General features: G+C 40.9%; 1 protein-coding gene across 2 annotated transcripts in view; it reads left to right on the plus strand.

Annotated features, from left to right (window-relative positions):
* The window catches only part of AKAP13 (A-kinase anchoring protein 13), a 227,667-nt gene that overhangs the window by 59,249 nt on the left and 141,354 nt on the right, over positions 1-27,064 (plus strand). For both annotated transcript variants that reach the window (XM_075045059.1, XM_075045060.1), the window contains 2 exons: positions 6,948-6,992; positions 25,531-25,678. In XM_075045059.1, coding sequence (XP_074901160.1) covers positions 6,960-6,992; positions 25,531-25,678 — 181 coding nt within the window. In that variant the 5' untranslated portion in view covers positions 6,948-6,959. The remainder of the gene's footprint in view (positions 1-6,947; positions 6,993-25,530; positions 25,679-27,064) is intronic.

Here is a 27,064-nt window from a genome sequence, read left to right on the forward strand (position 1 = left end):
CATGAAATTTGTGGCTTTGGCAGGAATTCATCTGTATAGGGCCAGTTGGTCTCCTCTCTGGTCCCCCCCCCTTGCTGTTTCCGCATCTTTATTTATCTTGTGTAGTTTAGAGCAGGAGCACTGTAGGGCCTGAAACCCAAACCTCTTGATATTTCTAAACACTTCATAAATTAACATTTTGTAAAACCAGGGTGTGGGGGAGTGCCCTTGAGGACACTGTGCTTTGTTGAATGAGATATGTCGTGGTTTTGGGAGCTTGTTTTTATTTTTGTAGTGCAGCCATATAGAAGGAAGCAATGCAGCCCAGCAAGGAGAGCGAATGCGTGCTCGTGGGAGATCCCTGGCTTTCTTTGAACTCTTTCACAGCTTATGAGTTGTTTTTCTAAAGGGCGAGTATCTGAGGATTGGCTATAAGGCAGGTTGTCCCACCATGGGTATATTTATTGATGGCAATGTTACAGTACAAAAGAAATTCTGTTTATGACTTGCTCTCGTACAGATAATGAGCATAAAGGGTTCTTCTCTAATTTCTATGGGATAAATGTAGTTTGGACTACCTGGTGAAGTGTTAGTCCAGAGCATTGAAGTCACAAAGTTTAGTCATTTCAAGGACTGAAGTCCTTACAAACCAGTGTTACAGGATTATTTTTTTTTTGTTTTGGTACAAAGTAAATTTTATTACATTTTAAAAAATAATAAAAAAATCCTCCTTTGCCTTTTAGCTTGGTGATGCAGTCCCCCTTACAGCTGGAAAGCCATCTTCCTTTCTCCGCATTTCTGCTTATCTATTCAAATGCTTTCCATGAGATCTGTAACTTCATCAGATTCCTAGTGTGGTTTTTGGCTGTTCTTTCCTGCCTACAACCACAAGCTCTTTATGGCTAAGATTGGGTTTTTTGTACAGCTGGGAGTGCATGGTTAAAGCTTTGCAAGTACAGATCATTGCTAAAATGAAAAAAAAAAAAAAAAAAGTCAAGTCCTGTGATTCAGGTAAGGTTCAGCAACATTTAAACTTTATGTCTAAAAAGTATATCTAAAACTGAAGTTTACCTAAAAAACCCCTTAAAACTGAACTTGAAAAGCTTGAAAAAACTCAAACACTTAAAACTGAAGTGTATTTAGTGCATGAGGGAAAGGGGTAGGTAGGCTTTCCCAGACATACCACATGGATTAAATGCCCCTCGTCCTCTTGCTTGCTGCAGTTTTGGTCGGTCGTTGGAGGCGAGAGTGATTGTTCTTGTTTCTGTCCATCATGTAGCTCTCTCTTCTGATTAAAAAAATAAAAAAATCCCTAAACAGACTACTCTGAGGTTAAGGTCTTAAGAGTGGCATGATGTTTTCTTTCTTGTATAATCTCCTCATATGGTTCATGGAGCCAAGCAGCCAGGAGTGGATGCTGGGAAGCATGCAGAAGCTGGGTGGTGAAACCGGCATTTGATGTAAGCCTACTGCCAAAAAGAGCAAGCCTGAACGGGGCGTGATGGGAAAATTGAAAAGCCATTTTGGCAGCTCCTAGCTACATGGTGTTCAAAGAGTGAACTTCAGCGTTACTGCTTGTGTGCGGGCTGGGTTGATCTGGAGGACCATTGGCCTCGCTTTCAGGTTTGTCCTCAAGGTATACTTTGTCTGGGTTGCCTAGAAGAAATAAGCCAACTAATTAAGGTTAAATTAAATGGTAGCTGGGAGTAGTGGATGGAGAGGATTTATTGCTTAGGCACTTGGTGTTTGTATCCCTTCCCACTGCCTGTGCTTGTTTGTAAACTCTTCAGGGCAGAAACTCTGTTTGCATTGACATTTTTACAGCACGTAACCAATGGAGCCCTGATCCTGGCTGAGGTTTTGGGAACCACAATAAAGCAAATAAATGCCTTTTTTTTTTTTTTTTTCTTTCTTTCCCTGTCAGGTGTTGCCATACCCAGAGAAATCAAGCACAGTCATTTGTACTCTTCCATGAATTTTTGTGCAAAATAGTGATGTTCTCTAGAATAGACTTAAATACAACTCACTGTATTAATTCTTTAATACTTAACAGAGCAGAAAGGTGTCCTTCCCATTTTGAGAAGGCTTCAGTAGCTTTTGATTTTACTGACCTATGCACATCTTTATAATGTCTAAAACCACTGTTGCTTTTAAGAGCTTGAATGTGGACTTTTCTTTCATGTCCTACTTTCAAATTTGCAAATGCAAGGGATTTCACTGTGTTATTCTAAGGGGGAAAACCTAATACAAATCCAGAAACATTGCAAGATAAGTGTCTGGATAGCTATAGAGTGTGTGATAAAACTCCCAGACATTGAAATTCAGAAGATTCAGCTATTTTCAGGAAATAATATGAATGTTTTAAGTACAGGCAATTGCTACTGGAGCAGAATCTGCTGGCTGCCATGAGGGCATGGCTACTTTTGCTGGGTGGGAGCTGGGCAGGGGAGGTGGGATTTATATTTACCTGTTCTTGTTAGTTTGGCTTTCAAGGCAGCCAAGTATTCTCACTGCAGTCTACTGCATCTGATAGAGCAAGTGCTACCTGTCCAAAAAGATAGAAATTGGTTTCTGGGGCTCAGAGCAGGCATCAACTTGAAGGATGTGCTCCTCTAATATAGCAGAAAACACAGTTTAGCTTTTTTCTCCCCCGCCCCCCCCTTTTTTTTTATTCCTTATTTTTACACTTAAAGTAGTCCAACTTGCTAATTAGCTATATTAGAGTCCTTATGAATCTTGTTTTGATTATGACCAGTATGATCTGTCTTTTGTTCTCCCTTTTGTTGCTGTATTAAAATTTTTTAAAGTTCTTCAGAGGCTGCTCCCTGCCTACCCACTGGTTGGAGAAGTTCAGTTGTCTAGAAAACTAAATTTAGTCCTTTGCTGATGCAGAGTAGTCATTCAGGCTTATCTGTCACTCAGTTTTTCACATATGTTTTTGCCAAAGCACTTCCTAGCAAGATAAAATAAAACATCTTCCAAACCTGCCTGTCTCCTTGCAAACGAAGTCTGCATCCTTTGAAAAATTGGAGTGGCATGCATTATGAAATGAGAAATCATTTTAAGTTACTGATGTAAGGGCTAACTAGTAAGATGGGGGGGGAAATCTTCCTGCAGGAAGTATTTTCAGGATTTTTGTTTTCTTGTCTGACAAGACCAAGTGTTCAGCAGTGTCACCTTATTTCACTGCTGCTGCTGTGTACTTCTCTTGCCAAAAAAACCCAACAAAAACTGGTCATGAGTTTGAACTCACAGGCCTCCCCTTTTTTCTTTGATGAGAAGTGTCAATATTCTCCCTTCCTTACACATCAATTATTTACTTGTTTTGGACTCTGTGACTTGTGGCACTTTCATTGCAGCCAAAACCAACTCTACCACAGAAAGATGTTACTCAGTGGGAGTTTCTAATGCCAACCCATCCTTTCCTGATCTGTACGTGTCTTTCTCCTCTTTCTCATTTCTTTTTACTCAGCTGCTATCGCACATCTGCCAGGAAGGTGGTGGAACAGGACAAAATGGTCTGCACTTCTGTTGGATGGCAAAGATCAGAGGATGCTATCTCACTTTATTCCTTGAATTACAGGAAACTAAATGCTCTGTTGAGGACGTGCTCTTCTGCAGCTGATGTTTCATACAGATCTTTAGTAACTTCAGTGCAGCCTGTTTGAGCTAGACAGCATAGGAAAGCTCTTTTTACTGGTTTCCACCAATGGTCTTAAAAGGAACATTCTTACTAATACTCATATTGTCTTCTCCATAAAGAAGGACTGATGACAAACTTCATCAAAGAAGCTTGGGCAGTGTTCGCATGTTGGGACTTTCAGCTAAAATGTCTTGAGTGTATCAAGTGTGATGTGTAACATGACAGCTTTTCACTTTGGATAAACCCAGCGGAGCAGACCTTGTGATGGAGCACGTGACCTGTGGTTTCTCCTTTTTATAAAGGTGTGATGGGTGTTGGTGGCAGGTGCTAGAATGACATCTTGTACAAAAATTGTGAAAGCAGGTTGCGGGCTCACAGCTGATCAGTCCTAATGCATTGCAACCCTAATGTCACAGAAAGAAGCATTAATTTTGGTGTAATACAGGTCCCCCCATGGTTTTGCTGAAAAAGGTAGGCTAAAGCACCAATGAAGTAGTCAATAAAAAAGGAGACAAAAGTTCCAGCTTAGATACCTGATTCCTCCTGTGAACACCTCCCAGCTTCTCAAACCTACATCAGGGAGGGGAAAATAAAACTGTCTAGGTCCTGCTACTGCTTTTTGGGATTAGGTGCATGCCCCAGGCTTGCACTTAGGGCCTTCCTCCTTATTTCCTAAGGCTTTGGATGAGACTTTTTAGAAAGTGTTGGCTTGATGACTGGGTAGAGCAAACAAAGTGGAACAGGAGGAATGAGGCAGTGGTGAGAATACTCTACCAAGTCTGAGAAGCTGGCTGGTGCCCTGTGCCTTTGCTGAAGCAAAGTAAACAGCTGTGGTTGAAATCCAGGTGTGATCTCCATGAGTGTGTGCTTGTTAGTTTTGCTTTTTGAGCGAACGTAGATGTAATTCGCTTTCAGATCACAGAAGTTGTTGTGTGTAATGGCAAGAGTGACAATAACATACCTGTGAACCATGATAGGGAAGAGGTAAAGCTGTTAAATAACAAAGGAGAAAGAAATATATTTGAGTACTTTAGAATAACTTCCTTTCCTCAGAGCAAACTACCAAGAAACTGAAGTAGGTGATAAAAATTTTAAAAAATAATTATTTGGGAGTGAAGAGAAACTTGAGTAGAATATATGTATTGCCTGTGGTGTCTTGGGCAAATACAAACCTATCATGTTCTGTTTTCCTGAGTTTTTCATGTAGCATCCTTTAACTTGCACTTTATTCTATAGAAGGCTAGTAGAAATATTGCTAGTGTAGAATGATGGCTGAATTTTGGGGATAAGGAGTAATCCTAGTAGTTGATGTAAATGCGAAAGTATAGATTCTTTGTCTTTGAAGGTATATCACACTGTATGTTTTATCAGGAAAAAGCAAAGTTGTTCAGTTACTTGCCAAGACTTGAAAAGATGTGGTGAGAAAATGATGCTTTGTATTAACTCCATTTAAACATTATCATCTGAGACACAACTGTTTTGACTCTGTACTGTAATATTTTTTTAAAAGTCATATCCAAATACTACCAAATTGCTGTGTTAGACTACAGGTCTTAATTTTGCTTCCTGGGGGAATTGGTCCATTGCAATAAGACTATAAAAATCCAAATGTGAAGTGGACATAAAAAGGATTTTTTCCAACCAAGATTTAATTTTCATAAGATACCATAAGCACTCTTGGCTGGATATTGTTTTGGTACCCCTGTTCAAGACGCCCAGGTTCAGAATAGGAGAGGGAGGGTCTGGTAGGTCATGAGGGAGATTGGCAGGGTTTATGCGGTTTTTGTTTCTCCTTTTCTTTTCTTTTTTTTGAGGCCTCAGTAGGACTGGAGTAGCAGGAGCATGGTGTAGGGCACAAGTGAGGATTGCTTGCAGAGCAGTTGTTGGAGCTCACCTGCCCACATGATAGCTAGTGCCACTAGTCCCCTATTTTCATGACTAAGTCTTTGTAAGAGCTGAAAATACAGTGAAAACTAGCAAGCATAACCATTTTGAGGCATTCATGCTGTTGGAAGGGGAATCTTGAGGTTGAAAATAGGTATGAATTGAAGTAGATTTAAAACTATTGCAAAATACTTGTCTGTCCACTGGCTGCCTTGGAGGACCTTCTGCAGAGGGACTGTTTGGTAAGCAATCTTGGCAGGTAGCTCAGGCATTTTAAAGCAACTGATACAAAAATGCTTCTTTGTAAAATAGGGAGAGCATGTGAGGGAGCAAGGATAGCTGGAATCAGCTAAGAAAACTTAGGCTGTGGTTTAGTTTCTGTCTCACTAAAAGCAAGCTGTGGGATTTGGAAAGGAATGAAGTATGAACAAGATCCTGTGTTTTTTGTGTGAAAAGCAGAGTGGTATTTCGTCTCTTTTTAAAAAAGGGTTTGAAGTATTTACAGAGCATTACAAGTACTGCAGACATGAACAACAGCAGAAATTCCATTTTGAATTGTTTTGCATTCCTTCATCTTAGGATCCTGGACCTCTTAATACATGCATTAAATGAAAACTTACAGCTTTTGTTCAGGGCGAGTATTTTCTACTGCAATGGAGAAACAAATGCAAATGAAATTCTGGCTCAACTGATTCGAAGCTCAATACAAATAACTTTCACCAGGTTATACAGAAATTCTAGTGGCAAACCTGAAAAAGGAAAGTTCCTCGGCTAAAATCACCTTGGTAGGACGAGTAATGGTAGTTTTTGGCTATGAAAAATACTGATGCAGAATCATGAGCATCATCTATTCTGGAAGCTTTCCCTCAGTTTTTCAAGGAGCATTTTTGATAGTTTAATTTTTATGTAGTTTTGAAAAGTTTCTTGAATAAACAATCCAGTGGAAGGGGGAAAAATGGCACCAAATTAACTTGGGCAAGGTAGTATTCGACAGAGTGATTGCTCTTTTACAGCAGCAGAGAGAGCTACAAATCTTTACAAACATTTTTTGGGTGGGAGTGGGGGAATTGGTGGACAGATAGCAGTTAAGGATTGATAATTGTCATAAAAAGCAGATATGAAGTGAGGATTGCTAGGAGGAAAGATGAACTGAGATGGATGTGAAGAAGTGAATTTCACTTGGGACGTCCTCATTGCCAACATTGCCGATGTCTCAGATGAGTGCTTTGCTCTACCAAGCATTTGACAGTTGTCTTTGCTTAATGTGAGCATAAATAAAAAATTGACAGATCCTTGTTTAGCCGAAAGAGAGAAAATAGAAAATCATTGTGTAAAAGTGACTATTGGAAAACGTAATGTATGGGTGCTAAAGCAGCTTATGAAGAAGTACCTAAAATTTTATGAAAAATACCTTAAACTTGTCTTTTCTCTTTTGTTTCAGTGTTCTGAGGTCATGAAACTTAATCCACAGCAAGCTCCATTATATGTGAGTACAAAACTTAAACAGTTTTTTCCTCTCCTAGTATTCACACAAAATGCTTCCCACCACCCTTTTTGGAGACGCTGCTCCTCTTCTCTTTGTTCCCCAAATAAGTGATTTCTATTAATTCAGTTGCAAATGCTTGGTGGTAATGCTCAGGTAAGTCACAGAGCTCCTCTGTCTTTCCAGCAGGCAATTTTAAAGAAGTTTTGAGACCTGTAATGGTGTCATCATGCAGGCATCCCCTTGCTTTTATTTTTTCCTCTCAAAAGTGTGCTGGAGTGCATGGCTGTGCTCTTGTGATTTGATGTGTTGAGAGGCTGTAAGAAGAAATCGCTTGTGTGGAAAACAGGGCAACCCAGTGTGCAGTGTTTGCCTACTGTGATAATATTTTTCTGGTTGGAGTTTTAAATGTGGCAGGGAGGAACTGGAAGCAGTGAACGGCTGGGCTATGCTGCGACTGCTGCAGCAGGGAATGGTTTACGTCAGCCTCCTGGAAGCTTGTAACCTCGATGGCAACATTAATAAGGAACAAGCTTCCTCTTGCTCTTGAATAGCAGCTTTGTTGCAGAACATGGGGACTGTCAAATTAGACCTGGATTTGTGGGGGTGTATGCATGTGTGTTAAATTTGTGCCAAAGCTGCCAGCCAGGCTTGTAACCGTTTACTTTCCATATTGCCTTGCCATGTTCAGAGCAGGGTTAGCTGATGAAGCCTTCCTGTGCTTATGGTTGTACCCACAGACCTCACTAACAAGGGTAGAGCTGGATGCAAGGATGGAAAATTTGAAGGGAAAACTGCTTGCAAATGTGGCTTTTAAGGGGAAGGAAGGACAAATTATGAGGGCTGGTGATAGACCTGTATCTTAGAAAGTGTTGTGTATTATAGATAATGGATCTTGTCGACCTTTAATGCCATGGAAGCTTTTAAATTTTGCCTACTTTTAATTACTAGCTGGAAGTTTGTATTGGAATTTATTCTCTACTTAGTGTACTAAGTCTTGTGTTTGAAGCAAGATTAAAACACTGTGTAGTGTGACCTGACTTTGGGAGAATGACTTTCCTGGGCTACACCACCGTATTCTGTATTTTGAAACTAAGTGTTGCCTGAATTTTGTTAAATCACAAGTCTACTGAATGCACCTTGACTTTGAAGAAACTTAATTTAAACTTAGGACACATTAAAAGAGAATGAAACTTCTGTGTGAATATATGATGTAGATGCTACAGTAGAAACACATGAACAGTAGAAAGCAGGATGAAAGTATCCTGTCTTTTGAACAGTGTATGACTTAACTAATCTTGAGGCTTTGTTTTCCTAGTCTTATCTTCTGACTCAGTTTATTTTCCCACCGTTTTGTGTGGGTTTGTATTTAATATGTAATGCTGGAGTGGTATACTTAAAAGTCCTCATCCCCATGTGATAGTGAGGAGGACTGGGCTGAGGTCATATGTAGCCCAGTGTAAAATAATGATTATGTGGTACTCAGTATAGTGTTTCTTTGCAATGCAAATAAGTTGATGACAACTATTAATATATCAGTGACTCCCTTTTCTCTCTTCCTCCTCCTCTCCTGGCCAGGTGTGTAAGCAATCAGCTGCCTTTCAAAACAGACAAATTTTAAGGAAGAGGTGTGGGGAGGGAGGGTGTGTGTGCAAAAAGAGAAACTCAAGGACCTTGAAAATTCTGTATTTAATCTTCCTGTTTGCTTTGTACATTTTAAGATCAGTTTTGTTTTCCACGTGTTGTTAATTGACAGCTCATCTCATCTGAGAGTGGTTAGGTGTGAGCAGATCATAAAGAAAAATGTGTCTTCCTGGTATTTTTATTCTTCAGAAGGCAGACACAACAGTCTTGTGGCCTGGCCATTGGTAAGTGAATGCCAAACCTCACCAGGTTCCTTCTTCAACGTGGTATCAACTTCTTTTTCTGCATACATGCTTGTTGAGCTCGTTTTCAAATAACTGACAACAGTATCCTGTGAATTTCTCCATAAGGAATTTCATCTCTGTGAAGTAAATGACTGGAAATAACAGGCAATACAGACATGTCAGGAGATCTCCCTACATTCGTCTACTCTCAGGAAAAATGGCTTCCCCCAAATTTCACCCTTTTGTTCTTGATACCTTTGCATTGATTGGATCCTTTATGCCCTTCTTCTTTTAAGCCAATAGTTTAGATTCAAGATTACTTAATTTTGTTTATTAATTTTTTTAAATCTTGCATGAGTTTCATCCTGAAAGCTCCATTGGTAGTTGTTTTTATCATAATTAGCATTACTGAGCTTCTTTTAGGAGGAGAAAGTAAAAAATCATGTCTCCAGTTCAGTTCCTGGAAGCCGATTAGAGAGCTAAAGCACATTTTATCCTCTCTGATAATTACCGGGTTGCCCAGATTAATACCTTACCATTATGAAAAGTGTTTTGGGAACCTGAGATGTCTGGTGTACTGGGGACCAAAGTTTCGTGGGTGATGGAAAAGATGGTACTTCCACATACACGCTAAAAGAGAGATAAAGATTCTTGCGTTATTCAAGTCAGTGTACATAAATAGAGAGAAGACCATCTGCTGCGTCCTTCTTGATACCTTCTTTTGGCTGATTAGACTTTTATTTGCCTCTTCTGTAAAAATCATCTGTCCTGCCTCTGCAGAGCTTGTGGCCACTGGGAGGTCCTACAGCCTGTAATGGTGAGACTACTGGCCTTTGTAAGTGTAAAGACGAAGAGATAAGGTGGAAAACACATCCTGTAATAATAATGAGTGTTGTGTTTTTGTGATTAAAGAAGTCTGTCCCAATTTAAGTGTTGCCTGATTGTTCATTGGTTAATGAGGTTGCCAGGAACTGGAGCTAAGCATTATATTGCTGCAGGTTTGGGCTGGGACAAGAGCTCAGCCTTTCCTCTGCAAACAGATGGCCCCTGGCTCATTCAGTTGGTCCCCCCAGGAGCATTGTATCTTACACCCAGAGCTGTTCGTTACCTGCCCTTAATGCTGTTTAATGAGCTGTCCTGGCCCCGGAGCTTGGTGCTGCTCACAGCAGTGCAGTCATGGGGCAGAGGAGCTCGTGCCAGGAGAGATAGGGCAGCAAAGCGTTCCTCAATATAGCACGGGGAATGTTCACAATGGTGCGATACCGTTAATGCTGGTGCGTAAATAGGCTGTAGGTCAAGCAGCTATCCCATCTGTACCACCATCAACATGTAATTGCCTTCATAAAAGGCAGTGTTACTTTGTAGCCGGTGGTGTGAATTTGAAATGTTCAAACCCACTTCCTCCTTCTTCAGGTATCTCGATGGGGTACTAACATGAGCTGCTGTCTTGCTGCCAGCAGTGATGTTCTGAAGAGGTGGAGTAGTAGAGTGGAGAATTTATTGACAAGGTCTTCTGTGGTTCACATAACTGTGATGATGGTTTGAGTTCTCCATATTACAGCAATGGTCTTAAAGTTTGTGATACAAGCTTGACTTTAAGGCAGATGTGGTCTCCAGAGCCATAATCAGCATAGCGTGGGGAGGGTTTTAACAGAGAATGAGCTTTATCTCCCAGCTTTTTCACTAGCATGGGTCACAGTCACAAAAAGCAACTGTCACTTGGCTGGGTTCAGTGTATCTGATTTCTGTTGCTGCTCTTCTCATGGGTTGTATTCTTCCCAGTGTGTGATTACATGGATCATGCTTTACATAGTCTTTGGTGGAGCTGTGGATATTCTGTGGAAAAGGGGCTCTGTACTACAAGGTCCTTAAGACACATTGATTTCTTCAGGTGCATTTTACTGCAGGATGTACAAAAAAAGTCTGTGTGGCTGGACAGTCCTTTGGTTGCCTGCCTCAGACTGTAGTCAGGGACATATCTATTAATATACAGATACTGGATTAAATCCGAAACTGGCTTTACCCTCATCTTTCTTGTATTTCAGTGCTGTCCCATCGATATGGGCACTGTTATTGAGCACAGCATAGTGGATGAAGGACAGTGTTTCAAACCTTACTTCTTTCTGATCTGCCTGGGGCTTTGTGCTGGGGAAGCCCAGGGTCTCAAAGCTGAAGAACCAAATTGTTCTGTTTGCTGCCAGGGCTGGGGTGGAATGGGAGCATTGCAGAAGTCTGGTTGATGGGACGTGGGAGGTCAGGAGATTCAGTTTTGTTTGTTTTTGTTAAATACTTGCAATGAACTCACTGATCATCACCTATTTATAAAAGTTGTATCTCTCTACCAACAAAAGTCAAAATTTTGACTTCAGTATTGTAAGGTACTTACTAGTCATTGTCAATGTGTTATTGGAATATCCAGATCATCAAGGAGTATGCAGATAGGGGGAAAAAAGGGTTAACAATGCTCTAAACAATGGAGGTTTATTATTAAGTGACCTTTTTTATTGTGATTCACTAAGTTCTCTGTTTATAAATTAAATAATTTTAGTCACTTAGCTTAAACTCAACTGTTGGTAACATCCAGGCAAAAGAAAGAAAATGGGAAAGAGCTTTGTAAAGGTGAAGTGTTAATCTTTTTATAGATGTTATCATTAATTGAGAGGCCAGCAGAGTATTCATGTGCTGGTTTTGGCTGGGGTAGGGTTAATTTTCTTCATAGTAGCTAGCATGGGGCTAAGTTTTGGATTTGTGCTGGAAACAGTGCTGATAACACAGAGATGTTTTCCTTACTGCTGAGCAGTGCTCACACAGAGCCAAGATCTTTTCTGCTTCTCACCCCACCCCACCAGTGAGGAGACTGGGGGGGGGGGGGGGGGGGCACAAGAATTTGGGAGGGGACACAGCCAGGACAACTGACCCCAACTGACCCAAGGGATATTCCAGACCATATGACATCATGCTCAGCAATAAAACTAGGGGGAAGGTTGGCCAGGGGACCGCTGCTCAAGGACTGGCTGGGCATGGTGATGGTTGGGGGTGAGCAATTGTTTTCATTTGTATCACTTGTCTTTCTTTGGGTTTTATTTCTCTTTCTTTGATATTTTCCTTTTCATTACAATTTTTTATTATTATTAAATTACTAAACTGTTCTTGTCTCAACCCATGAGTTTGCTCACTTTACCCTTCCAATTCTCTTCCTTCCATGGTGGGTGGGGAGTGAGCGAGCGGCTGTGTGGTGCTTAGTTGCTGGCTGGGGTTAAACCGTGATAGTTCAGCAGGAGATTTAATTACAAAAGGATCAAGGATCACAAGCTGTATCCTTATTTCTAACCAAACTTTAATAAATATAGAGTGCATGTGCATGAATTATCAAGGTTGAGCCTTCAGCTGCATAGAATGTCCTGAAAGATCTTACTTCAAAAGTGACCTGCATAGCATCTGATTTCAGCCTCTGCTAGCTATAGGATCTTTGTAATGTTATTGATCGTTCTTCTAACCCAGTCGCATCTCCTGCCACTCTGAAATCAATGTCGGATATTTTTTTTTTATTTTTTTTTTTTAGAACAACAACCTGAGACCAGTATTGGGTATGAATGTGTTGGGAAAGGACTGGGGTGACATGCAGGGAACAAGTTGGGAAGCATTAAGTGTCATCTCTTGATTACTACCAAGGCTACAACCTTGGATCTGCCTTTAAGACGGGAATGTTTCTTCATGGTGATAATGATCAGTGGGTGTGAAATGGAAAAGATTAGCAGCTGGAGAAGGATGATGTATTGCTGCAAACTTTTTTCCTTTTTCCTTTTTGATTAAGAGGAACAAACTTGTTTTAAATCACAGCACTCCTACTCTGCATGGTTTGTCTAAGGTGTGCCCATGTTATTTGGAGTGACAAACCCAAATGTGTCATAACTGCTGATTGCATGGGAGGGCAAACACTTAATTGATAAAAATGCTCCCGTTGACTTTGGTCTTTAATCAGGTCTGTGGATGGAGTCTTTTGTATAAACGGCCACTTCCGAGCTGTGTAACCTGCAGAGTTTCTCAAGGAGAGTTTTGATAGAGATGAGAGCTCCCACTTCCAAGCTGAAATGTCATGCAACTTAATGAAGTATGAACTTCAAAAGCCTCAGAAAGAATGCATTGACTCTCTCCTAATATAACCTGGGTTTTGGGTGCAGTAGGTTCTCTCTTCTTTTAATGAATGAACTACTACTGTAGATTTCCCAGTGTGTCCTGCTTTAATCTAAAAGGGGAAGAAAAGGATAATGCTGGTAATATTTTTCTCCCACTTGCATATTTCACACCAGTTGATGCCCTACTGAAGTGCACTGTGTATTCCTGAGAAAAACAATTGTGATAACCTCTGACATTCATGTTTTAAGAAAAAAAACCTCTTTTGAATAAATATTAAAGGATTAAAGAAAAAAGTTCACAGTACAGAGAGCTTGAGGCTTGTGGCAACAGTGTGTGTCCCAAGTGCTGTACTTCCCTGTGTCCGTGAGTGCAGCGAGGTGTTGTGCAGGCATGCCTGCCTGGCAGCCAGCTTGTTACCGTGGCTGAAACCATCTCAGGTGTGACTTGTGCACTATTGTGTTCTAGATAATTAATGATCTTCAGAAGTCTCTACCAAAGGGACAAAAGGACAAAATGAAATACCTTTATAAACCTACAGTAAAATGTTGTCATAAGGTTGGCAGCTGTGCTTTAGTTACTCTTCTACTAGTGCTGAATTTGTTTGCTTAGTGGCATGTATGGTGACAAAGGCCACTGGGATGCCTGAATATCTGAGATCAGTCCAGCAGAAAAAGTATAACATACCTCGCATGCTTTTGATGTGTGAATTTCTCATGAAAATCACTATACAGAAGCCCTGTCTTACTTTCTCTCAAGGTCCTTAGGCAAGAGGAGAATCAGCCTTGATGTTTAGTTCAGCTCTGTGGTGAGAGGATCTGATAAACTTCTTGTCTTTTATTTGTTGGCTATTTGATTTCTTCTTAATGACAAACTAGTTTTCTGCCCTGCCTTCAAAACGTCTTTGAATTATGAATGAGTAGAAGGCCTCTGAGAACCTTTTACAAATAAAATACTTGCTTGTGTTGCTTGTGGAAGAACCTGCTTCTTGGTTGGTTTTAAGAAAGTCAGTTGGGGCGCCTGAATAAACTGATTTTTTCACAGGAGCACATTGCAACTTGTCTGGTTCTGCTTTTATTCTGCAGGCAAAATAGTTTCTTTGCTAAATGGTGCTCGACCTCATCTTTTAAGTTTTTGTCACTTAAGTCCTTGATCCAGATTCTTTTCATCCTCCACTTCCCAAATTCTGGTCTACATCACACAAGAAGCCATCCCTTCTGTTGAAATGGGTGCCTGGCAGCTGCCACCTGAGTTCTGCACCATCCTCTGGCAAGCTACCTGCTGCTTCTCAGTTCCTGGGTACCTAAGTGAAGACTTTGGGTTGCAGTTTGGTTTTCGTGAGGCTGTTTGCTTGGCTTGCTCCTCTTAAGTGAGGTGTTTGCTAGCTCGTGAGACCTGTGCGATGTTAGTGTAGGACTCCTTGTGAAATGGTCACTTCTGTGCATTTACTGAAAGCAGCTTTGGCTGGAGAAGTCAGAAGAGTCCACCTGCCCATCAGCATCACCTTCGTCCAGGACAAACCATTGATTAAACTGCAGTTCAGTGGCCCTTTCTCAACCCTTCTTCCATGTTATCTGAAACTAAAAATGCTGGTGATTTGGGTTCAAAGCCCTCCTCCCATAATTATCTATTTGATCTTTTCTTCTGTGATCCTGTTTTGTGAGTATGAATGTGCTGGTAAACAGTAAATGGTCTAGTTTAGTCTGGAGCACTTGCCTGAAATTCTGCCCTTAACTCACCACCCCTTTGCAGCATTACATGTGAACTTTAAATAATATGACTTCCAGGAGAAAGATGCTGGAGCTGGTATGAGATAGACGAGTGGGAAAGCAGGGGAGACAAAGATCTCCTCTTTTGAGGAGCTATTAGATTGCTTCAGCCTGTTTTCTGAAACTGCAAAAGGAATCCTTGTATTGTCACACTAAAGGTTTTATTAAAACTAGGTGAAATGATGTGTATGTCTTGGGCTCTGAATTTAGGTTTCTTTATTTCTTGTGGTAGCTGATGGGCTGGTTAATATCTGGAAGGACATTAAGAGATTGTGTCCCATCCTTAGGGCTGGCTGACAGTGTTGTCTCCCCTCCTCTCAGGAGGAATGAGCAACAGAGATCAGGACTTGGTGTTTAAGAGGGTGAAAATACTCTTCAACTACTCTTCCTCTGTGAATGTTATTTATAGAGAGAGTTCATAAATATTCTTATGTTAGCTTTAGAATGACCAAACAAATTTCCCATCTCATTCATCAGGGTACATGTCCCTGCTTTATTTTCTGTAACAAAGTGCTGACAGTCATTTTGTTAGACTAGAGGCAGTTCTGACAGCAAAGCTGATGTGAGAGTAGTGGTTATGAAGAAGTTGATTTGATGAAGGTATGATGTTTTCAAATAACCTCTCAAATCTCCTGCATTCTATCTGCAGTGCCTCCTGTCTGCTTCTGAAGGTTGTACTGCATGTGGTGTCTCTGCAAATGCTCGTCCTCTGCCTTGCTCAGTAAAACAATTCCATATTGTGCTAAAGTGGAAAATAAAATAAACTGTGATTAATTGTTCTGTGCAAAGATCGATGCTGTGCACTGCCATCAAGTGGCAGTTCTGTTGCAGGACACATTTTCAGTGCTGCTTTCTGCGGGGCTGCCTGCGTTTGTATCTTTGTTTCAAAGTGTTTGTTCTAAGCATTGCAAAAGTTTCATCTTTCTAGTAGCGTTGGTTGCGGGGGCTACTTCTTCAGTAAGATAATAGTTATAATGGTTTCTATTCTTTACTGGCAAAAAATGTCACTTTAAAAAGGGCTTCAATAATTATAGTAGCTCTAAGTACTGTAGTTGTGAAATATTTAAAGACTGGCGAGGATATTTTGCAGCTGGCAGGAAAATGAGCACTCTGAAACACACTCTGAGCTCTGTCTCTTCGAGGGTTTTGCTCTACTGTAGAGGAGGCTGAAGTACTAGGAAAACACCATCCTTCTGCTCTCTTAGGCCTTTGGATGTTAGTGTTCAAACCTGATTTTTTTTTTTTTTTCCCTTTAAGACATATCAAGGCTACTTGTGAAAATACTCTAGTGAAAGGAGATTGTTTCAAATAACGTGTCATCATATGTACTTTATCTTCCAGGAGTTGTGACTCTCCACCTCTCTAGTGCCAAGAGAATAGCTAAATTTCTGTTAGTCACTGAATACATTCAGACTATCTGCTATTTCTCCCAAGCACTACAGTTTTGTTGTTATTGCTATGTGAGTAATTAGCAGGAAATACTATCAATCACTCAAGCAGCTGGTAATAAAATTCTCTGGTTCGGTTCTCTAACAGTGTAGTGAAGAACAGAAGAAAGAGGCTTTAGGATGAGGCCAGAGCAAGACATTCCTATCAATTTGGGTGTGTTTATAGGAATTGACTGTAGTAGTTTCCACAATTTCTGAAAAAACCCTCTAATAGTAAGATCAGTACTTGTGGAAACTGGATGATACTGAAGGGGATATTCTGCTATAGAGAAATTTCCCCTGTTTTTCATCTTGTCTTCGTGTTCATGTGATGGCATTACATGGAGACATGCATAGTTTAGAGGGCAACCCCCAATGTATTGTTGCTTGTGTACCTCCATACCTCCTCCTTCTCTGTACCCGAGCTGTATTGGGCTTGCAGTAGAAGGGATTTGGGATTACTGTCCATAATTGCTTATTCAGGCGGTATAGGCCATGGTGACTGAGGACAGCAAGCATGCAATGTTTTAAACGAATGGTCTGGCTAATACTGAACTGCCCAAATAAATGAAAAATTAAATAAATATTTTCTTCATTATACTGCCAATTTCACCCAAACAATAAAATTGTCATAGCAGTTCTTCCCCTAGGTGTTTGCATAGAACACAAACAGTTGAATGGCACTTTTCTTATCCTTTCTGTTTTTCTTTTTAACTTTGATTTTTGCCATTTTGCTGTTAATTTTATCATGTCTTCCTGTATGCTAAAAATTGTTAGAAATGACCTTGGCTGTTCAGTTTTGTGAAGGCTGTCTGCATGGCACAGAAGGCACTAAGCAGATGGACTAAGCATGCTCTGAACAAGTGTTGGTAACATAAGTGCTGCAGAGCATGTGGAGCCCTGTGCTAAGGCAATGATACAGCTAAATTGGCTATTAACAGCCCAATCTACTAACTTGCCTGACTCTGTGTAGCAAAGTGGTATGTCATGAAGATGTACCCATAAAGATAAATCATGTGTCTCTTTCAGCACTAACAAGATCCTGTTACTTTGATGGATTTTCTGTTGGCAGTCTGTAGACATCTACTTCAAGCTGCCTGGATTAATATGTATGTAATACTTACAATAGCATCTTGGCACTCAATAAAGATTTGTCTCTGAGCTGATTGATTTGGAGACCGACGGAGATGTGATCTGTCGAAGGATGTGGGCTACTAATAATGGATTTCTTCAAGTGTACCCATTTCTGCAGGAGAAAATCCACCCTTTCCTCTCCTCAAACTATTTATCTCTGCAAAGAAACCCTGCTGCAGGATTAGACACCTGGACTGGCTTGAGATGTGGTGTGGCTGTAAGACTGCATTAATAAATCAGCTGTAACAATGCTGGCTCTGCAGACAGGCGAATCGAGGGAGTCCATGCTGTGTTTTTAGCACAGGTCGCACTCAGGATGGGTCTGTGGAAGCCAGCTTGGGCCTGGAGGCAACAGTTCAGGGCTATTTATCCATGTTTTCCCACATGTTCCTTTTACCCAAAGAGTCTTAAATAATTGGTCTTTTGATTCTGCATCCCTACTTTGCCGTGCATCAACTTTTTATCCATCAGTGTGCTAAGCTAATCTTATTTTTGGACCAAATTCTTTCTCGCCTTTGGGGCAAGAAAGTGGTGGAGAGAAGAAAGTTATTTTTCATATATGTTAGTGTTCCAGTCATGGCTTTGTGGTTAGCACTGGAAGAAGAGATCACTTGGCTCAGTGCAGCATTAATGAAACATGGAAGGTATCACCTCAAGTTGCTATGTGGGCTGGCAGAAAAACATGTACCATCGTTCTGCTCTTTTGGTGGCCTGTGGGCAAGAAGTTACAGTCTGCAATTGTATTTTCCTAAGGGTAAGAGACTGCTTTGCAAAATCTGTCTTTCTCATCACAGAGGGACTCAGTATCTGTGCCGTTAACCTGAAACCTTTTGCCTGCAGAAATAATAGTACTGCTGTTAATTTAAAAGGGAAATAAATTTAGGTTTGGAGATTGATTTTTTTTTTTTATTATTATTATTACTTTTTTTAAACCATTCGTGTAGTTCCTGTTGTCTTCTTTCATATTTTTTTTTAATTTATTTTAAGAGAACAAAACCCATCTCTGCTTCATGCACCTTTAAGATCAAGGTGTTTGAAGTCATTGACTATGAAAAAGGACCCAAATCTACCCCAAACTTGGCAGCTTGCCATTCTATTTATTTCCGGAGTTTCTCCCTGGAAGTTTTATCTGCAGGAGGTTGCAACACTCCAGCTGAACACATCTGTCTTTCTCCATGCTCCTGACCTAGGTCATTGCCTTTATCAAGGGGGATATCTCCAGGTGAGGAGGGATTTCTAGAGCTGCTCATGTTCAGACATATTTCACAGCCCTACCTTTGTTTCTGGGGACTGGAGTTCTGCAGGATAAACTGCATTTGACATGATTTTTCTCCTAAATGCTCCTCTGAGTCAATATGTACTGGTGAAATTCTGGAGAAAAGGAGGTTGAGGGGAGACCTTATCGCTCTCTACAACTACCTGAAAGAAGGTTGTAGTGAGGTGGGTGCTGGTCTCCTCTGTCAGGTGGCTGGAGATAGGACGAGAGGAAATGGCCTGAAGTTGCACCAGGGGAGGTTTAGATTGGACATTAGGAAAAATTTCTTTACTGAGAGGGTTGTGTCAGGTATTGGAACAGGCTGCCCAGGGAAGTGGTTGAGTCACCATCCCTGGAGATATTCAAAAAGCATGTAGACAAGGCACTCCAGGACATGGTTTAGTGGGCATGGATGATGGTTGGACTCAATCTTGAAGGTCTTTTCCAACCTAAATGATTCTATGATTCTATGAAATTAAGGATGTCTGTAATGACTGCTGTTATCTCGCTGTAACAGATAGCTCTGACGTCCTCCCATAGTCTGTTTCGTTTATATACGTGTGCTGGGAGCTTGCCGGGTAATCGGCCACATCTGTGAAAGGAGATGGATGTTTCAAGCTGTGGTGTTGCAGCATGTGGGAGTGAAGTACGAGGAGGCAACTTAGAAGCCCTAATAATGTTCCCATGAGAGAAAATGCTCTCAAGATTAAGTGAGGTCCACTGACAAACTCACCCCATGCTAGGGCAGAGAGGGAGGGGACTCAGATGAATGTTTTGAAGGTAGGACCCATCCCTGCATTCCACGCCTCAGGGCTGAGCTGCTCATCTGCTTCTGTTAACCTGGGAATAGCAGCCTGGAAGTGTTTGCTGGACGTAGGTTATTTTCTTGCTGTGGAAGAGTATCCCTTGGTTTTATGCGCCAGCAGTGATAGTGCTTGGTGCCTGTGTTGCAGCTGACTGGCTGGAGCGCTTAGTGAGACCTGGAAAAACTGGAATCCAAGCCTTTCTCAGTCAAATGGGTTATTCCAGGAGATGAGAGCACTGTTGTGTTTGCTCTAAAAATAGTTGCCCAAACCCCCATCTCCTTTTGTAGTCAGGAGCCCGTGCAGCTGTGCCTGGTTTTGTTCTGCATGGAGATGTCTGTGTGTCGGTGTGCTGCGAGTGTCCTTTCCAGATGTGGTTCTCCAGGGGGTTAAGCATATGTTTACACCAACCCAAAGTAACCTTAGATGGGAGGGATCTTCCAAGATACTCGGCCGAGATGGGGACACTGTCTGGGAGCAAAAGTTTAGCTGTTGATCTTGTTGTGTACTGGCAGAGGTAGATGGTAATGGATCATTGAGCATCTAAACAATTACATTTTACTTTTTTTCTTGCAGGGTGATTTCTGCTACATTTTCTAAAGCTGTATTGCAGTTGCCTTTTCCATCCTCCAACTGCAGTATTCTGCAGTTCTCAATTTGAGGTGGAATTGTCTCAACTTTCCCTTTGATTTTGTCTAACTTAATTATTGTTGGTCCTGTACACTTTCCAAAGAAAACGTCATATGATTGAAAAGCCAGCTTTTCCTTTAAAAGCCGTTTCGATGAAAAATACTCAGTGTGTTTGAACCACGATTCCCACTTCATTGATGGGGAAACTAGAAGCACAGGGCTGTGAAAACACTCGCCTCCTGCTGTAATTACAGCCCAATCCTGTCTACTCTGTGTTAAGCAGTACTGGGGTAACAGCAAGTCCAACTGCATATAAAAATTAATAAATAAAGGTACCAATGAGCCTGAATTCCTTGAAGGAGGAGGAAGAAACCAGAACTGTGATTTTGTGCTGTCCTCCTGGGTACAGTGTAGCTCTTGTGGGAGCTATTTAGAGCTTCCCAAGGAGGGGGGAGAGAAGTGTTTCAAAAGCATATTTCTCCTTTTGTGTCCCAACATAATGCAATAAGCAATGACCCAACAAGCATTCATGTTATGAATAGCGGAAACAAAACAAAACTTGTTACAGTGGCAGGTTATGTTTACTCATCTAATCCAGCCTCTTTAATAAAGCATCATAATGCCAACATCTACAACAGCTCTTAGAAGGAAGTATACTGGGAGGGATGTTTCTTTCCTTACATGTGAATCTCTAACCCATGTAACCCATGGACGTTCCATTCAGTAGGATTGCACTGGCTAGGCTTTTCCTGCATGAAAAAACAGCTAGAGGTGGAAAAGCCGCAATTCTGCTTTTCTGTGTAGAACAAATTCACGATTACTGGTTGTTAGTGTTTTCTCATTAAAAGCAGAATGCTAAAGTAATGCTTGAGTGCTCCAGTATTGCTATCTAACACATGCCTCATTTTCATAAGTATTTTTAGACTGCGTGTGTGGGGGGAGTTCAGAGTGGGTGGTTAGTGCATTAGATAATGTACTTCAAAATGCCCACTATGAACCATGGGGGGAAAACCAGCTTAGAAATCACATGCTTCAGCTATAAAAATACAGTTTGCCTTCTTTTTTTTTAAACAATAACAACTTTAAAATTTGTTAGCCAGCATGCTAAGATGATAAGAATAGTTTTCCCTTCACAGTCCATTGCAGAGCGATGTACCTGTTGCTGGTAGAACTGATATCCCTCAGAAAAAATTCCCCCCTGCCAGCTAAACTCATGTTTCTCATCCCAAGCTCTTGAATTCTGCATTTGCTGGGGCTGTCCTTGTGGTCCCAAATGGTATCAATTCCCCAAAACCAGACAGATTTCCAGACCCTGAAGTGGAAGAGAAAGATGTCTTTATATGCTTAAACCAATTATTTCTTTTTGGAAAGTGGATAGTATTTTTAGCTAATAACATAAGAGATCTTAATTCTTTTGAGCTTAAAGATTTTGTTTGCTTCATCATCACTTCCAAATATTGCTGAGGTCATCTATTTTTAAAAAAAAAAGCCTTTGAAGGTAAATAGTTTGTTTTAACAGACACAGAAACCAAATCTGAGAAAGAAGAAATGATTACTCAGAGTTGCTCATACTTTGCCTACATACAATCCACATGCCTTTAACTGCAGCATTGGAAAAACAAATACCTGAAAAGGTGGAGTTGTCCTAACGCCAGCAAAATATGCTGACAAACAGGTGTGTTGTCTATCTAGTTTTGTTTTTTAGACCTAGTAACAGTATTTGGGCCTTTTCAGAGATAATTGCATTTCAGCTGCCTTAACTAAGCCAAAGGTTCAGAGAGGTGCCACTCTAAAATCTCGTTCTGAATTGTTTAATAGTAGTCCAAGGTCAGGCTTGTTTTTTCCAGTGCACCCATCCCTTGGCGAGGCAGACCTGCTTTCTCCCTTCAGTTTGAGGAAGGGAATATATTTAGAGAAAAGAGCCACATCCACCTTCTTTACATCCCGTTGCAGCTATCTGAAACCAGAGATTCTCAGATCTGAACGAGGGAGAGGGTGACCTCTTTCATGAATGGACCAAAATGGAATGTTTTCATTTCCAATGGGCTTTAAGCCAAGTAAGTATTAGTCAATCCAAACTAGTTTTGAAATTAAATTATTCTTATTTGTTGGAGCATTCCAGGGAATGGCTTTGATCTGTCTGTACTTTCACCAAAGGGATATTGGCAGGCTGGTCTCCCATTTCTAGCCATTTGGGATGAAAGAAGGGTTATAATAACCACCTTGTGTGGCAGTGATACTGAACAGATGACATCTTTTGGACAATATTAAATGAATAAAGGTAAACATACTTCAATTAAAAAGTTTTTGGAGGCTGAATGCAATAGGGCTGTTGGAAAGTCTTCTATGTGGGTTGGAGGAATTTGGCTGCATTTGTAACTGATTTTCTTTAACTCCAAAAATGTTGGAAAGAGAGGGTTGTTCTGTGCATTATTTCCTTTTCAAATAAATATGTTGTTTGAATATAACTTTTTAAAATCAACTTAAAATTGGCAGTGGACAACAAAATAGTTAATAACTGGGAAGCAGAGGTGTGTTGAAGTAGGACGGTCGTTCTTATTTAGTGCTTTGCTCTTTTATTTCTGGGATCTCAGATCACATCATGCACAGTGAGCTGTACCAGGCACAGTACAGCTAAGAGGTAGCTGAGATGACACTTGTAAGTAAACTGAAGTACGCAGCAACTAAGTGACACGTTATTGGTCTTGCTGGAGATATTTGGAGACAACTTAAAATTTCAAGTAAACAGAAAAGAAGATGCTCAGTTATCATAATAATGATATTGGGCATTCCTCTTCAGTCTTTTGGTGGAGGGTCCTCCAGAAGAGGAGGAGGAGGGAGCAGGGTAGTGGAGACCATCCCACCATAAAGAGCTACTTAGACACAGCTGAAGAGCCTTTTAAATTGATATCAGCTGATGATAATTTGTGCTCCCCTTAGACTTAAACAATAACTGAAATAAACTGAATTAGAATATAAAGAGTGGAATAATTTGGTTGGAAAGTACTGCTGGAGGCCATCTGGTCTGACCACCCTACAAAGCAGGGCCACCTTCAAAATTAGGTCAGGTATCTGTATAAGAAATTCAGCCATCTTTTTTTAAGTCTCAGCTTAGATGGATTTCAGGTTATGTGGAACTTCTGGTGTTGAGGTTTCTTACGTGTATTTGCAAGGTTTTTATCAATAACAAAATATACAAATTAGCTTTTGCAATAATGCTGCAAATTAAATTGCTTTTCCTTGAAATGTGAGTAGTTCGCATGGATAGATAGGTGTCTTCTCATGCGCACTCTGTGCGGATTTGCTTTCCTTTCACAGGAATTGGACTAGCTGTACTTGATTTCTGAGTTAAATAAAAGAAAAATCTCCTTTAACAGATACCACTTTAAACAGTCAACCCTGTTGATGAGTGTCCTGAAATGTCACCTGCATTTTAAGTCTATTTAAGTGCTTTGTATGTTCATGCCTTAAGGGAGGAACAGTTTGAACAAAGGCGGATATAAAAACCAAAGCACAAAGGGATTGTAGGTTGAAACTTCAGCTTTTGTTTTTTTGAACATCCGCTCAAAACTGGATCCATTTGCTTGAAATGGGATATTTAGTTTTCAACTCAGCATGTGTGCTGGTCATGCTTGAATTTAAAGCTTGATTTATTTCTTTTTGCACCTGTTTTTGTTTCAACACTGACTATATGCAATATATACTTTTGCTGCGTGGTTCCTTTCCCCCCAGCTGGAAGTCTGGTCTGATATTATCACTTGAGACCTTCCTAAAATGTACGTTTGTAACTCTGCAACCTCTGGAAATGCAAACTAGACTCGCTGCTCCATTTATCTTTTTTTGAATTCATGGTTTTCTTTCCTGTGTGTCGTAAGACTGACTCATATATTTGTTTTTAAGACCAGGGGCTGGTTGTGTACTGCACTGCAAAACCTTGTTTCTATCAAAACAAAGTGCAATCCTGCCCGTGGCAAGAGGTACCAGACAGGCCAGATCAGAGGGGGAGAGCTGGACATGAACTTGGAGGAGGAAGCTGTGATGGGGCGTAAAAGGAGCCTGAGATGAGGGAGAATGGGGAGATGTGAGACGGAGCGTGGGAAGCGATGCTAACACAGCACAGGTGTATGAGAGAGCTTGGAAGTCTGGGATTTTTCTGCAATATATTTGACAAAGAGAAGGGATGAACTGAGTGATCTTAAGGAGATGGTTTTAAATGAAATGACATGCGTATTCTATTACATATGCAAATTAGAATTATATAATCTGCAATAATAATAATAATAAAATCTTTTCCAGATTTGCAGCCTTAACCATATGCTCAATGTGATGGTGGCAGAGAGCTGGCTAATGCAGCTGCAGTGTAAAACTGGGGCATCCAACTGGTTTTGATCTTGATAGAAAAGAGGCAGAAGGTCACATCACAGTCTGTTGTTCTCAGTGTTGTAGTTTATATAATTCTTTGGGCAGATAAATGGTGTATGGTGAGATCAAATGAAAATGTTTCACTTAGTTCTGTAGTAAGTGAAAGCCATCTTCCTTCCTTGCTTTCCCTTCCCCGTGGAAAACTAAAGTTGGTGGATATGTCTCCTGTTCTTGTCCGTGCAGGTGTATTAATTTCAGGTGTACTTACTGTATCCTGTGCTGGGTTAACTATGATAACCATGCGTGCCCTTTATGAACATAATTATTGCTGATAGCAAAGATGAGCAAAATGATAGAATATACTGATACTGAAACAAAGCCTCCCTAGAACTAAGTGGGAGTGTTCAGCCAACAGATCACAACAGATTTCTTTTCAGGGCTTGAAGAACTGCTGGTTTTGATAATGTACAGAGCTTTTCACCAAGGCATGAGCTTATAGATGAATGAGAAGAGCTACTGCTGCCTGTACAGCCACAGTTACTGTTTTTTGGTAAGGAAGGTGGAAAAAAATCTCAGTGGATATGAAACTTTTTTGTCTTCGTGTGTTTATGGATTGCAGATGAGAGATGTGTTCAGTGATTAAGTTGGTTACACTGGAACTATGAGCACAGTGGCTAGCTTGGATGGGAGAAATGTGAAAGCTCAAGCAAGGTTTAGGGAATTTGCTAAAATTTATGAAGACAGAGGCAATTCTAGGCCACTATTCCAATTCTGTTGTTTTAGCTATGCGTATGTGGGGGGATACATACATATATGTGCGCACGTGTGTATAAAAAAAAACTGTGTGGGGTTATATGCTCATGTTTGTCAGACTTGGCGTGATTTCACCATGTTAAGTTGCTATTTTGAATATACCCTTGAGATTTCTATATATCTCTTCCTAGAGCTGCACTCAACATATTTTCTAGCTGGTTGGCTGGATGTGATGCTTAGGCATGCTAAGGATGACTTGCATATCTGAAAATTAGGATGGGCCCTGAGTCATGTGAAAGGAGTGTATAAGCAGGGAGTAGGAGCCTTGTAGGTAGAGAAGTTTTATTTTATATGATGTGGGTCTTGCAAATGTAAACCTAACCTTTTTTCTTGTCCTTTTTCCTAGGGTGACTCTGTTATTACAGTGCAACTGACTGAGGAAGATAAAGTTGAAGATGATGTAGTTTTTTACTTGGTCTTCACTGGGTCAACTGTCCAACACTGCACAAGTACGAGAAAGATTAATCCTGGGAGTCTGGAGACAATTTCTCCTGGTAAACAATTGCCTTTCTTTGCATATCAGTGTATCAGTCTGTGAAATTTGGTTAGCTCAAGTGGACTTAAATGTAATGCTGTTTTGTTGCTTGTCTTTTTCCTCATTTACACATTCAGAGAGAGTAGAACACATAGTTTGGATGACTGCTTATGTCTTTTAAAAATGTCTTGCTTGATTTCGCTAGAATTATATGACTCTGAGGTTGCAATTATTTAATGTGTAACTATGGGATTCTATTGTAGAAAATACACAGTTATGTTTACGTATAGTAAAAGGCTTTTAAATGCAAGCAAGATAATGGAAGACATGTTTGTCAGGTTAGAGATGCTGTTGTCCAAATGATGTACAGCCTGGTAAGTCCTAGCTACAATTAGGATCTGCTTACCTCGGTGAGGTTCATTGCCGTAGTCCTGGTGAAATACAACCCTTTTCCCCTAAATCCTGTCATGCAGATCAGAGCCAACACAGAGTTTTTGAAACACTTGCAGTGGCAGGCAATGTAGGTGCTTGGTGCCATCCCTCCAGCACAGCCGGTTCAGACGGGATGGATTTTCACGTTAAAGCCCACCACTCTCTTTAAGCCTTTGTGCCATTAACAAAACAAAACAAATCGGTGCAGCATTTTCCTTCAGTGACTTCAGGACCGTGGGAATAAGCCTGTTCCAGGCTGCGGTCCTTACCATTAACCTTTCATTCTGACTTGTTGCTATGCAGCACGTTGATACTAGTGTGAGAAAAACGCCTGACATTTTCACTATGCACAGTATAGCTTAAGTGATCAAGTGTATTTCATGGGTTTGCCTTTTTATCTATCTTGTAAGTATTGTTTTATGAGAGATGCATGTGAAGTAAGATTTGGGCTAAGGAGTTTCTCCTCCTGGGAATGAGTGGCTAAAAGTTGGCCACCGTATTTTTTCATTTCCTCCTCCTTTTGTGCTGTTTGAGTTGTTCAGTTGGCTTGGGAAGAGAAGTCTTTTTACAGTTACTGATGACTGGAGCCCTGTGCAATCAATTAGATTAGTGCTTATTTTCTCCCAGAGGAGGGAGAAGAAGGGGTGACTCCTTCCCTGCTTTTGTGTGGCAGGCGCGGGGCTCTGCCAGCGCCGCTTGCAATGACCTCACCTCCCCCTCGGGACCGTGGCAGCGTTGCCAAGAAAGGAACTGAAAAGCTTCAGTGTTCCCCTTCAGCCCGTGCGGGAACCGGCATACTTGATGGGATTTCCGGGAGGGAGTGATGCTTTCCTCTCGGCGCTGGCCCTGACGTCTTTGGAGCAGCGGTGGATGGGGCTGGGGTGGTGGCTGCCAGACGGTACCCAGGGTGATGCTCTGGGCTCTGCCTGTCCTGCTGGCCCCAAATGTAACTGAGTCACTGGGGAGGGCTCCC

Source organism: Buteo buteo, chromosome 13 (genome assembly GCF_964188355.1).
Source record: "Buteo buteo chromosome 13, bButBut1.hap1.1, whole genome shotgun sequence".
NCBI classification, from domain to species: Eukaryota; Metazoa; Chordata; class Aves; order Accipitriformes; family Accipitridae; genus Buteo; species Buteo buteo.